At 64.7% G+C, this 13579-nt stretch overlaps 1 protein-coding gene across 1 annotated transcript; it reads right to left on the bottom strand.

Annotated features, from left to right (window-relative positions):
* Positions 1 to 2066: 2066 nt before the first annotated feature.
* On the bottom strand, positions 2067 to 7181 carry TGIF2 (TGFB induced factor homeobox 2). Its single transcript, XM_068419736.1, has 3 exons — positions 6978 to 7181; positions 3192 to 3410; positions 2067 to 3116 (listed from the first exon to the last, which is right to left on the bottom strand). The coding sequence occupies exons 1-3, from the start codon at positions 7179 to 7181 to the stop codon at positions 2829 to 2831; spliced, it is 711 nt and encodes a 236-aa protein (XP_068275837.1). The 3' UTR covers positions 2067 to 2828.
* Positions 7182 to 13579: the final 6398 nt, after the last annotated feature.

Raw genomic sequence — 13579 nt, forward strand, 5'->3', positions numbered from 1 at the left:
CGTGTGCACTCCCGGTGCGTGCAAGAGGCTGGCGGAGCCGCAGGGCAGCCCAGGAGCAGGCAGAGGGGCCCGGGGCCCAGCCTTGCCGCAGTGCCCACGCTGCCAGCGTCCACGCCGGTGGCGCGGCAGCCTTGGGGTCCGTGCCCCTGCCCTCCGTGGCAGAGCAAGGCTGCTGGGGCTGCTCCAGGAGCAGCTCTGCACGGCCCCTGCCCACCTCCCAGGGTTCTTGACCCAGGACACTCTGTGCAGTGGATCCCCACCACAATCACTGTTTTTTTATCTTGGCCAAGGGGCTGGCAGTGATGCTGGCTCCCTTTTCCAGCGCTGGCCAGGAAGAGGGGAGACACAACTGCATCACCCCTCTGCTGCTGCCGAATGCTTCCCGGCTCCCCGACACCGGGATCCAACGCTGTGGGAAGCGAGCATGTAACAGCAGCGCAACCCCCCAGCAGTGGGGTGGGAGCAGGCCCGTGCCAGGCACTGGCCCCCTTTTTTCCACACCCAGCCCTGCTCCTTAGACCTCTTAAGCTGCTTCGGCTGAGTGTCATGAGGTGGGGGGGCTGGTGGTGAGGGAGGAGCAAGCAAGCCACCCACAACTGACACAGGCCACGCTCACACAGAGCTCGTATTTAAAAAAGAAAAACCACAAAACTAAAAAACTTTTATTTGACAACAGAAGAACAAACAGAAAGATATTTACAGTAGTTTTTTGCTCCGTAAATTCCATTTCAATAATCCCTGCCCTCCCCGCTCTTTCTGGTCCCTCCCCAGGGCAGACACTGGTCCCTGGCACAGGCACAGCGCAGCTCTCCGGCCCCGGGGCAGGAAACGGCTTTGGTTTGACTGGGGCAAAGGGGAAGAGACAAAAAAGCCTCTCCCTGCCCTGGGGGAGGACACAGAACTGGGGGGTGTAGGGGGCAGGGGAAGGGCTACCTGGAAATAAGGGAGGGAGTCCCAAAATTCAGGGCTTTCCCCAGAAAGGAGGCAGAGGGCAAAGGTCGGACATAAAATGGAGCTGGGGAGGACAAGGGGATGTTCACAGCCACATGATGGGCATCCACCCAAGCTGTGCCCTCTGCCCAGCCGGGTAGTGCCAGAGTTGGAGCATCCCTGCGCTGCACAGGGGCACCCGACCACCACGGCACGCGGTCAGCCAGCCCTCCTGCAGCCCTGCCAGCACTTGGGAATCCCTCTCCCCTGTCACCTTCTCTCTGAAGAAGGAAAGGGAGTGGGGGGGGGGTAAAACACCAGTCCCCAAGATCAGTGCCCTTCCCTTCCAGGCCCCATTGCCCCCCAGCACACTGCTCCCCTGGCACTGCTGGCTCCGAGCACTGCAGAGCACCGGCTCCTGCAGACGTTATTAGCTCTAGTCATGCAACTTAATAATCAGGCTAATTACCTAGGATTAGTGTTTCTCAGGATAGATAACATAGGTGTGGACATACCACCATTTAACTGACACCGGACAGTCCCAGCGCAGCACCCTGCCTCCCGCCCAGGGACACCAAGGGGCGCCTGGCCAGGAACTGCTGCGGGCCCAAAAGCCACCCCAGGCCAGGCTGGGGGGCCCAGCCAGCTCCCAGCACACACCAGTTTGTCACTAGAGGTCACCAGCACCGCGCAGCCGGGCACAGCCCCGCGCCGAGCCAGCACAGAGGCGGGGGACAGGGAGCACGAGGACTCCCCCGCAGCTCCCAGGGCAGGTCCCCAGCGCTTGGCTGGGGGGACAGCTCTGCTCTCCAGGAACCGCGTCCGCTGGCAGAACACGCTTCCCCGTGCCGGCAACACGCCTCTTTCCAAATGTTTAAAAAAAAATAAAAATAGAAAATAAGGAAGTTGGATGGAGAATTTCACAGTCTCAGCTTTGTGTCCACCCCAGCAGCAGCCTGCTTGAGCACCGCGCAGGCTCTGCAACGCGCTCTCTGTTCCGGGACACCATGTGCACAATACAGCAGGAACTCAAGAGAAACACGGGGAAGGTGTGGAAATGCTTATAGAAGCGGGGGGTGGGGGGTGGGGGGGGGGGGGGGGGGGGGGGTGGGTGGGGGGGGGGGGGGGGGATAATCAATTATATAATAAATCACAGTTAAAGGGAAAATGTTTCAACAAAAAACGGCTAAACAGCACCATAGAGATTTCTACTGGCAGCATCTGTAACACCCTAAGGCAGAAGAGAAGGGTCCCATGTTTTCCATGTGGAAAAATGCCACAGACTTCAGGTTTCCAGTTCACCTGTCTTTTGCCCTTCCCTGGGCAAGGAAGGGCTCCTGGCCAGCACAAGGCACCACAAAGGCCCTCCACAAACAAAAGGGAAAATAAAGAAACGGGGAGGGTGGGAAGGGATCAGAGAGTTGGGGAGAAAAAGCTTTTCATCCATAGTCCTTAAAACAGACACCAACGTTTAAAAACAAAATAAACTCTCTCTTTCTCTCCCTGAAGAAACGGTGTTGGCTGGCCCTTGTTTACGGGGGAGAGAAAAAGAAGACAGCAGGTTTTCCGAGGGAGCTCCACAGTGACGGTCGGTCACGGCAGGGAGAGGTCAGCGAGGCCGCCAAGGTCTCTTCACAGCAGCCAGGTGGCCTCCTGTGTACCCGGGCACCATCCTCGGCGGTGAGGGCAGCACGCGGGGGCATCTCCCCGGCGAGGGGACAGTGGGATGGGGCAGTCCTTCCTCTCCCCCCTTGGCTGACAGAGACTGGAGCCCCCCGGGAGGCAGGAGCCCACGTCCGAGATGGGCTGCTCAGGGGGTGCAGGCAGATGGGCGGCGCGAGGCTGGAGGGTCGGGCACCCCCCAGGGAAGGGCACCCCGCAGGACCCGGCCCGGGCGGCTATTTGGGGATGGGGGCTCCCGGGCGCTCAGTCTGGGGCGAGAGGGGCGGCTGCCCGCCCTGCCGCTGCGACTCCAGCTCGGCCGCCTTCTGCAGAGCCACCTCCACCAGCAGCTGGAAGCTGCTGAAGTCGTCGCCGAAGAGCTCGGGGGGCGTGGGGGGCGGCGTGTTGAAGAGTCCGCTGGTGGGGCTGGCCGCCTCGGCCCGCGCCAGCAAGGTCACGGTGCTGCCGGCGGCCAGCGGCGCTTTGGGGGCAGGGTCCGGCTCCGCTCGCTGCAGGCCGGGGGGCTGCTCCCACTCGGGGCTGCGGGCGCCCACCACCGCCAGGCCGCTGCCCAGCGCCTGGGGGGGGTGGCACAGTACCTGCGGGCACACGGACATTGAGAGCACCTTGGAGGCCCCCGCCGCCGTCACGGGAGGCACCACCAGCACCCCGGAGCCGGCGGCAGCCCCCCGCGGCAGGGCCACATCGCCAGCTTTGCCCCCTCGGCGGGAGATGGTGAACTGGTTGGGGTCCTTGCCGTCCTTGCGCAGCATGTCGGGGAGCAGCCGCCGCCGGGCGTTGATGAACCAGTTGCAGATCTGGGAGGAGTGAGGGGCGCAGCGCTGTCAGCACCCCGCTGGCCAGGGGGCGGCAGCCCAAAGCCAAGCCAGCACAACCCCCGCACCCCCGGGCTCAGCAAGCAGCTCCCACACGCCCCAGCTCCCGCAGGGTCCCCCCAGCTCCCGCACCTACTCCCCACGGGGCTCCGGAGAGGCAGAGCTGCTCCTGGCAGGGGCTGCCTGGCCACCCACGGAAACCCCAACGCCGGCTGCTTCCTGCCCAGCACCGCCTGCCCGGGGCGGCCCCTTCCTCCCTGCGCCCCTGTGCCGGCTGCCCACTGCGCAACGCTCCCGCTCAGCCCTGCCAGCCCACCCTGCCCGCTCCTGCGCGGGGTGCCGGCCCCGCATGGCACTGCCGGCACCTGCCGCCAGCCGCGCAGAGCAACAGAGCCTGGGCAGCTTCGGGGCAGGCCGCACAGAGCCCCTGGAGCTGCAGCGGCACCGGAGCAGAGCTGCCCGCTCCCCCGAAGGGTGGGCTCAGCGCTGTCCCTCCACCGCAGCCCCACAGTCCCAGCAGCCGGCCATGCCCAGCCGCACGCCGGTACAGCGGGGGGCAGCTCCCCACACCCTCCCGCTGCCCCCAGCCAGAGGCCACGGCACTGCGCAGAGCCAGCCTGGAGCCCCACGGCCTCCAGCACGTCCCTGCTCTGGGGGGTTTCCCCTTCTCCAGGCGACCCCCCCGCAGGCCGGCGTGCCCAGCCACGCTCCGCACGCTGATGCCGGTGCCAACACGCTGCACCCCCAGACGCGGGCACTGGAGCTGCGGGGAGCAGACAGACGGCAGGACAGACAGCCCTGAAAGCCACCAGAGCTGCAGCCTCCCATCCCCGCACGGGATCGCGGCAGCACATCGACACCTTCCCGCGCCTCGCGCCAGCCAGCGCGGTTACAGCTAACCCGACGGCTCTCCCGACCGCCCGCACGCCGGGGAGGCAGGGCCCTGCCGCCACACCTCTGGAAGCCCGTCAGGAACACAGCGGCCATGTGTTCAGTCTCGGCCGTGTATTGTTTCAGCATCTCTATAGAAAATGCTACACTAAACTAACTGCCTTCTTCCTAGAAAACAATTAGAAGAGAATAAAACGGGGGGGAAAAAAAATATCTTTCCCAGATCAACAGCTACGTAAAATATTTCCCCTGGGGGGAGAGAGCTCACCACAACTTCGATTGCAGCAAGATCTCAGTTGTCCTTTTTTTGTCTTTAAGACAATATTTGGCATTTAACACCCTCACATACATCAGTCTCGCCCCCTTTTCCCTTCCAAACACCCTCCCTTGCAACTCCTAGCTAGGTCCCCTTGACGTGATCTTGCAATCCCACGGCCATCAACCGCTGTACAGCCCCAGCCAGGGGCTGGGCTCCCAACAAAAAGCCCAATGAACTCTGCAGCACTGAAAAACCCCCAAAATCCTGCCGGTGCCCCCCACCACGCTCCTTCCAGCATTCAACTCCCTCTGGAGAACACGGCACGGAGATGGGCGTGCACAACCACCGGTGACACCGCGCGGCGTCGCCTGCCCGGGGCTGGGATGTGCCTCAGCTTTGAAGCAAGTGGTTTATTTTTTTTTAAGCGCAGCCATCGCTTGGCCCCCCCCAGCGCACACTGGGCCATCACTTTGGGCAGCGGCTGTCCCCACCACTGCCGCCGTGAGATGCCGGTTGGCGTCTCCTCTGCAGGGAGGAAAAGCCCATCCCGGCAGGAGGGCACCGGCTTGGAAACCTGCCGCTGTCTGGGCAGCCTCGCCGGGAGCGGGCGCCGCTTTCTGACCTCCCCACTTTCTGCCAGGGAGACACGAGGCTTCCCGGTGCCCCTGGAGACCCGGGGCTGCTGCGCCCCTGCTCCCCGGCCGCTGGCTCCACCTCCCCAGGCCGCTGGACCGGGCAGGGGGATGCACAAATGAACAACCAGGGGGTGTTCAGCCAGCGGCTGCAGCAGAGCCCCGCGCTCCAGAGGGGTCAGATTGGCACCAACAGCTCAAACCCCACGGCCACTCCAGCCTTGCCATAGGGTGTCCCCACATCCACCCCAACAGGCAGCAGCCCCATGGCATCTTGTCACCTCAGACTGACAGAAATCCCAGTGCCAGCCCTGGGAAATGCCACCAGGCTGGGACCCCCTGCCTGGGGGTACGGGGGCAGCCTCCTCCCCAGGCACACACTGGCTGCAGGGGGTCCCACAGGCAGACAACAGCCGGCGCACAGCAAGCCCATGTCTGCCAACACCCTCCTCGGTCCCAAAGAGCTCAGGGCATGGAGCAATGGGCACCTGCCGGTCCTGCTGCTGCGAGCCCCGGATAAACCCCCGTGCACCAGGCACCACCGTGCCAACCCCAGTCCAGGCCAAGCCCAGGCACCCACAGCCCCACACCCATCGCTGCTGCCCCGCCACTCTGACCCAAGCCCCCCAGGACCACCAGCTGCCCCTCGGAGCAGCTGCCTGGCCACTGATCTGTTGCACTGCCAGCATTTAGAGAAATACATTAAAATGAAAGTTTGCCTTGTGGGCCAGGAGGAGGGGAAGCAGCCAGGCGCTGCCCACGCACCGGTGTCTGGGCCATGGCCGGGACAGCTGGCCAGGGCTGCGCTGAGTCACAGGGAGAGGAGCCAGAGGTGCAGGGGAAGCCCTAAGGAGAGGAGCTCAGCTGCAAACCCCCTGGCCCTTGCCTGCTCCCTGGCACAAAAGGGCTGATCCCACCCCACTGTGCCCCCAGAACCGGAGAACAGAGCACAGCCCCCTTTCATCTCCCACCCTGCCAGGCTGGGAGAGGTGGGTCAGGGCCCTGGGCACACAGGGGTCCCCTGCCTGGAGGCTGCTGGCCTGGGCGCAGATCAAAGGGGCAGGCAGCTGCAGCAGGTTCTCCCTCCCAGCCCAAGAGCAGGCAGGGTGAAAGCCAAAGCTGGAAGGAAAAGCACTGCTCACCCCCACTACCAGGCAGGGCTCCTGGCTGGGCACCCCTCACAGCACCCCAAGGACAGCATCAGCCCACAGTGGGGCAGGGAAACTCCTGCCCCAGAGCCCTCAGATGGGCTGAGCTCCCCTTAATGCAACTGGTGTAACTGGGGCCAGGTGGGCCAGCCAGGACTTCGTGCTGCTAATGGCCCACCTGGGGTCACAGCCCAGCCCAGCCCCAGTGGCTTTTCCTCTCCCAGGACAGTGGCCTCCTGCCCAGGTCTGTGTGACCCTGGCCCCTTTGCTGGGGGGTGCCCAGGGGAACAGGATAAAGCAGCACCCCCTGAAACCCTCCCACCTGTGGAAGCTTTTACTAGTGATGGGGCATCACTTAGTTCGTCCCCCTCCAAGTCCCTCCACCTTCTGGCCAGCCAAAAGCTCTGCTCCAACGCTGCCATAATGCAGGCCCCCGAGGACAGACCTCTGCCAAAACAGGGGGTGCCTGCACGCAGGTGGCTCTGCGTCCCCGACGTTCCCTCCCCGCCTCCCTGCTGCGCTTCGGAGGCGAGTGGTTCCAGCACACCAAGTCCTTTGGGATCTTTGGTGGGGTTCTCCCAGTCTGGCCCATCCCCAGCCCCGTGGCAGAGGACCCTACCTGCAGCACAGAGAGGCTGGTCTGCCCCGAGAGGCTGAGCTTCTCCTGCTCGGAGGGGTAGGCGTTGAAGCGGTGCTCGTACAGCCAGTCCCGGAGGATCTTCACGGACTCCTTGGGGAGGTTGCCCCTTCTCTTCCTCTTGTTGGACTGCGAGGGGTCCAGGGACGCGGCGCCGTCGTCCTCGCCGAGGTCGCTGTCTGACATGGTGGAGCTGCCCGCAGAGCCCCCCTGGTTAAAGCCTGCCGAGGGGGAACGAGCGAGCGGGCGTCAGGCGGGGCCTGGCCAGGGGAGCGGGGGGGACGCAGCCACAGACCCCCCCCGGCCTCGGACGCGCGGGGGGGCTCACCCCCTCCTCACCCAGCCGGGGGGGGTATCCAGAGGCTGGGCCCCCGGGGGGAGGAGAAGTTACAGGCACCGGCGGAGACAACAGCCCACCCCGGGGCACCGGGGCTTGTCTGCACCGAGCCCCGGGGGGCTGCGGGGGCTGCACAGGCGCGGGCCGGCGGGGCTCGGGGGGGCCGCTCGCCGCGGGCGAGCAAACATCGGCATTGGGGGGGGGGAAAGTTAAACACAAAAAAAATCTCAGCAGGAGAAAGAGGCCGGGGCGGGATGGCCGGAGCTGCTGCGGGGAGAAGGCACCACGCGGGGTCATTGTGCGGCGGGGATGGAGGCGGGGGGCGGCGGGGGCGACCCCCCCGCGCCGCTGCTGTCACGGGCCGGGGGCTCGGGTCGGCGCTGCGGCCCCTACCCCCCCCCGGGCCCCCCCGAGCCCCCCGCGTCCCCCCCACCATCGCCCCTCCGGCCGCAACAGGTAGCGCGTTGCCGGGGCCGCTGCCCGCCGCGGACACAAAGCCGGGGGAGCGGCGAGCCCGGTCCCCCCCCCCGGGGGGCGAAGGGGAAAGAAAGAGAAGCTGGAAACTCGCCCGCGGGCCCAGCCCCCGCAGGAACCGGCCCCACAACGGCCCCGGCCGAACAAACACCGGCCAAGTTACACACGACGCGGGACGGGAACAAACCCCCCCCGCGCACCCCCGGCTCCCGCGAACTTTTCCCGGCGGGGGCGGCCCCGGCCCGCACAAAGGCGGCGGGGCCGCGCTCCGCGCCCGGCGCTCCCCGGCCCGCTGCTCCCCTCCCCGGCCCGGCCCGGCCCGGCCCGGCCCGCCGCCGCCCGGGACTCCATGTTTGCCGCCCGCCCCGGCTGCGCTCTTACCCCCGGGCCGCCGCCGCCCCGCCGCCGCCTCGGCCCTCGCATGGGCCGCGCCGGGGTCGCGCCGCCGGGGGCCGGTGCCGGGGGAGCGGCGGGAACCCCCCCCCCGCGGCGGCGGGGCGGGCGGCCGAGGCGCGGCGAAAAGTTTTGGGTGGGCGGCGGTGACAGATGCCGAGACAGAGTTCCCTTTGTTCCCGAGGAGGCAGGAACTCGGCCGGGCCCCCCGCCCCCGGCCCCGGCCCGCCCGCCCCCGGCTGTCACCGCCGCCGCACCGGGCAGCGGGCACCGAGCCCCCGCCCCGCCCTGCCCGGCCGGTACCTGGCGGCGGCGACACCCGCGACACCCCCGCCCGGAGCGGCCCCGCGGCGGGGAGGGGGCTCGGCCCCGCTCCCGGACACGGTGCCCGGCGGGGGGGAGCCCCGAGGGCTGCGCCGGGATGCAGGAATGCCGCGGTGACCCCCCTGCGCGGAGCTGCGCCCCGGCACCCGCCCAGGGACATCCCTGCAGGGACATGCACAGAGGGGCACCCACAGAGGGGCACCCACCCAGGGACACCCACCCACAGGCACCCACCCAGGGACACCCCTGCAGGGACACCCACAGAGGGGCATCTACCCAGGGACACCCACCCAGAGATACCCACCCAAGGGCACCCACCTGGGGACACCCACCCAGGGGCACCCACAGAGGGACACCCACACAGGGACACCCACAGAGGGACACCCACCCAGAGATACCCTCCCAAGGGCACCCACCCAGGGACACCCACCCAGAAATACCCACCCAAGGGCACCCACCTGGGGACACCCATGCAGGGATACCCATGCAGGGACACCTGCACAGGGACACCCACCCACAGGCACCCATCCAGGGGCACCCCCACAAGGCACCGCACAAACTCCCCCCCTCCCCCTGCCAGGCTGTGTTAAGGCTGAATCCTGTAACTGAGCACCGAGGGGTTACTGGTGTCTGCGGGCAGCGAACAGGGAGACACCAGAATTGGGTGCAGGGCCAGATCTGGGGACAGGAGCTGCTGGGGCGCGTGTGGGTGACAGCCCCAGGGACCTCAGACCACCCCAAAGCACCACCGGTGCTTCTTTTGGTGGCTTTTTGACTTACTAAACAGGAAATCAGGAACCCAGCGCATCACTGCTCCCATGGCAGCGGAAGGTGTTTCAAAGCAAGGGTGGTGATCGAAGAGGCGCCAGGTGGGACCTTTGCTGGGTCCATTGCCAGCAGGCTGGGAGAGGTCTTTGGAGGCCTTTCTGGGCTGCCACTGCTCTCCCTGCACCTCTCTACTGCAGTAGCAGAGCCCAAGGTGACCTTTTGAGTTTTGGAGACCAAATTGCTCTGTTCACAAGCAGGCGCGCTGCTGGTCCAGGCTGTGGCTCCCGCAGGATTTCCTCCCCACGTGCTCCGAGGCTTTCTGCAGCGTGGGGCTGGGTCACACTTTCACCCTCTGCTCAGGACAGGCTGGTGAGCAGCACTAAGCCCAGAAGGGGACACATCCATCATGCCCGCCCTGGGGTGGTACCCGTCGTCGGTGGGACCACAGAGAGACGAGCTGCTCTGAGCAGCGGTGCCGCATCCCACAGGCCAGGCACGCTCTGGGCTGGATGGACACCGCGGTGAGAAACACAGGCTGATCCCCTCCAGATCCTGCGATGGAGAAGGTGCTGCCGCAGGAAGTCACGATGACCCTGTCCAGCGGCCAGCCCAGGGGGATGCCAGCAGAGAGACCCCCCCTCTTGGGGATGTCCTCTTTGGGATGTCCATCCCCCCTCTCGGAGATGTCTGTGCTCATCCTTGCCAGGCCAAGCACAGCGTGCTTGCATCCCCCTGGGAGCTGTGTGCTCGTGGGGCACAGCAGCCCTGAGGGTCACCGAGTCCTGCTCGTCTTTCTGCACGCAGAGCTTGTCTGCAGCGGGCGTTTGAGGCAGCCTGGCGCAGGAGCCGGCCCTGAGCAGCTCTCCCCTCCCGGGCTCCAGCACCTTTGCTGGCTGTGCTGCAGCTCCCCTCCCTCCCCTCTTTCCTGCTTGCAGGGAAAACGATGGGTACCCGTTTGGGTGCTGAGAAAGGCTGCAAAAAACCTCTTATGGCAGGTTTTTGGTCCGTGCAAAGCAGATTGTGTGGTGCAATAAAGATTAAATAGAAAAAAAAAAAGGAGAATTCTTTAAAGCATTTGTTTAGTTGCTGCTAAATCTTCCATGTCCTGAGTGAAACTGTACCCCCAAACTGCTGTTGCTCCATTAATGCAAACGCAGTGTGGGCTGGTGAACAGGCGAGGTGTGGGGCCGGCCCTGGGTGCAAATCCCGTACGCTGCAAGTTTGTCCCAGTGCACGGTGCATCCCCTGCCCCAGGCAGCCCTCCCGCCCCACGCTCGCTCCTGCCCAGGTGCCCAGCCTGTTCTTGGTGGGTGGCACCGCAGGGTCCCCCCGGCCGCCCCGGGTCGTGTAAGCTGCCATGCCCAGGCAGGACTGTCTGTGGAAGGAGTCGGAAAATCCCAGTGGGTGCCAGAGTGCAGGGAGCTCCCAGCGGGTGGGGAATTAGGGGCGAGGGGCCAGGGCAGCAGCTATGGGCATCTCCCTGCCTGCCCTCACTAAGGGCTTGTCCCCCCCATCCCCCCACCCTCTCAGCTGGCCCTGCACGATCTGGCCGGCCCACTGACATGATAATACCATTAAACTTCAGCAATTTGAAAAACAATCAGCCAGAGAGTGCCCGAAGGGGGGAGGCGCTGACCGGTCCCAGGCAGGACTCCCTCCACCCTTTGCACACCCTCTGATATTTAATGTGGATTTTTGGAGAGGAAAATGGGATTTGTCACCGGCTGTGGCGGCTGTTGGCTCCAGCCCTGCCCTTGGGGCCCGCTCTGGCTCTCCAGCCGCGGGGCCCTGCTCCTTGCTCAGGGCCACCCGACCCCCCGCACACTGCGATTCCCCCAGTGGGACTGGGACTGGTCCTGGGAGCCGTGTTAACAGGGTTTTTTACTGGTTAACAGCCTCCCTCTGCTCTGCAAAAGCCGAGGCCCCACGGCTGGAGTCATGGTGGTGTTAACTGGGAGGGAAACCATAGCTGGGGTCGTCGTGCCCATGCTCAGGGATGGGGTGGGAGCCTCGGGCTGGCAGCTCCTGCACCCACCTCCCACAGAGCTTTAAAGGCAGGTTTAAAGGGTTATCGCCGCCTGCTCAGCGAGGGGACCCACGGCTAGAGTGCTGGTAAGGGCTGGTGCGTGGGGCTGGGCACTGGCTGGGGACAAGCAGCGCCGCAGAAACCCCCCGTGTCCGCCTGCTCGTGCCGCAGCCCCGAGGCGCAGGGTGCAGCCCGTCAGCCCCAGCATGGGGCTCCACCACCTCCAGCACCGCGTCGCTCTGCCCGGCCCCAGCACCAGAGCCCCATGCCTGGGCGCCACGGCCCCTCCGTCTCCTCCTTCCGCTTCCCACGGGGCTGCTCTGCCGCTCCGTTGCCCTTCGCGAAGGCCGCAGGGCAGGGCAGACCCAGCGGGTACTGCCATATCCTTTGCCTCTCTGATGTTCCCATGACCTGTGTCACTGGGCATGGAAAGAGGAGCCGTGGTGCTCTGGGGGCATCGGGGTGGAGCTCACAGCATTGAAGAACACCACTCTTGGGTCAGGTTTGGAGGAAGGGCTGCACAGACAGCTCTTCTTCAGGCTAAGGGAGGGAGTAATTCCTGCAGGGAGAGCTGGCACACCAGGAGCTGCCACCCAGAGCACCCAGGGCTGCTCCTGGGCCCCCGGCCGGGCTACGTGTAAGAGCAGGATCAAGAGCTGAAGAAACAGGCCAACAGGGACCTCATAAAGTGCAACGAGCAGAATTGCAAAGTCCTGCCCGTGGGGAGGATCAGCCCAGGCCCCAGGATGTGCTGGAAAGCAGCCTGGAAAGGAGAGGCCCTGGGGTCCTGGTGAACACCAGGCTGATCATGAGCCGGCAACGTGCCCTTGCAGCAAAGGCGGCCAGTGGTGGTGGCCTGATGGGCTGCATGAGGAGGAGTGTCACAGCCGGGGGAGGGGGTGATCCTTCCCCTCTGCTCAGCACTGGTGAGGCCACCTTGGAGCGCTGGGTCCAGTCCTGGGCTCCCCAGTACAAGAGAGACAGGGGCATACTGGAGAAAGTCCGGCGAAGGGCCATGAAGATGATGAAGGGACTGGAGCATCTCTGCTATGAGGAGAGGCTGAGAGAGCTGGGACTGCCCAGCCTGGAGCAGAGCAGGCTCAGGGGATCTCATCAGTCGGTATAAATACCTGGAGGGAGGGTGCAGAGAGGACAGAGACAGGCTCTTCTCAGTGGTGCCCAGGGACAGGACCAGAGGCCATGGGCACAAGCTGACACACAGGAGGGTTCCTCTGAACGTCAGGAAACACTTCTCCACTGTGAGCAGTCCTTTTATATTGACCCCAAGGGATGGCTATTTTCTTAACTTGGTGTCCCCCCTGCCCCAAGCAAACACTTCTGAAATTAAATGTCTAGTTTTATTTCGGTGCTATTTAATACCTTTGAAATGACGAGTCAGGTCAGGTCGACCTGCTGGCCACGCTGCCTGTGATGCAGCCCAGGATACGCTTGGCTTTCTGGGCTGCGAGCGCACATTGCTGGCTCACGTCCAATTTGTCACCCACCAGTATCCCCAAGTCCTTCTCCGCAGGGCTGCTCTCAACCCATCCATCCCCCAGTCCGTGCTGGTACTGGGGATGCCCCAACCCAGGTGCAGGACCTTGCACTCAGCCTGGTTGAGCTTCACGAGTTTCACACAGGCGCAAACAGTTTGGGGGTTTGCTGATGTTTCTTTCTCCCTCTTCGCACAAAGTGGTTGACCAAAGTGGATGAAGTGTTTTTGGGGTTCGCACAGCCGACAGCACAGGAGAACCACCCCATCTGCTTGTGTTGGTGGCACCAAGGGCCTTCCAAGAGCATCAGCTGGACGATGTGAGCCGATGTGATCGCAAAGGCTGCCCTCCGGCCGCGGCACTGCTGGCAAAGCCGGCAAGCCGACGGCTGAGCGAACCAGGGGAAGGGGCTCAGTTAGTGACAGGGCTGAGGAAAAGTAACGAGGCGTGGAAAGGGCTCTGACCATTGCTGGAGTAACTGGCGTGTCTCCCAGGGTCCTGTCTCCCACCATGACTAGAAGCAGGTGCTGAAAGGGGTTGAGAACGGAGCCCGTGGGAGAGATGCTCGTGGCCACAGACACCCTGAGCCAGACGTGGCTCCTGCGTGTCCGGTAAGGCCTGTGTGCAGCCTGGGGAGGGGTGGGAAGCAGCACCATCGCCCTGCTGCCGCCCCGCGCCCACGGCCCCTTGCCTGGGGGGGTCTCCTTGGATGGAGGCTGATCCGTGCTCCCAAACCTCCCAGTTGCCCTTCTCAGGCTGCTTCCACTCT

Source organism: Nyctibius grandis, chromosome 28 (assembly GCF_013368605.1).
Source record: "Nyctibius grandis isolate bNycGra1 chromosome 28, bNycGra1.pri, whole genome shotgun sequence".
NCBI classification, from domain to species: Eukaryota; Metazoa; Chordata; class Aves; order Nyctibiiformes; family Nyctibiidae; genus Nyctibius; species Nyctibius grandis.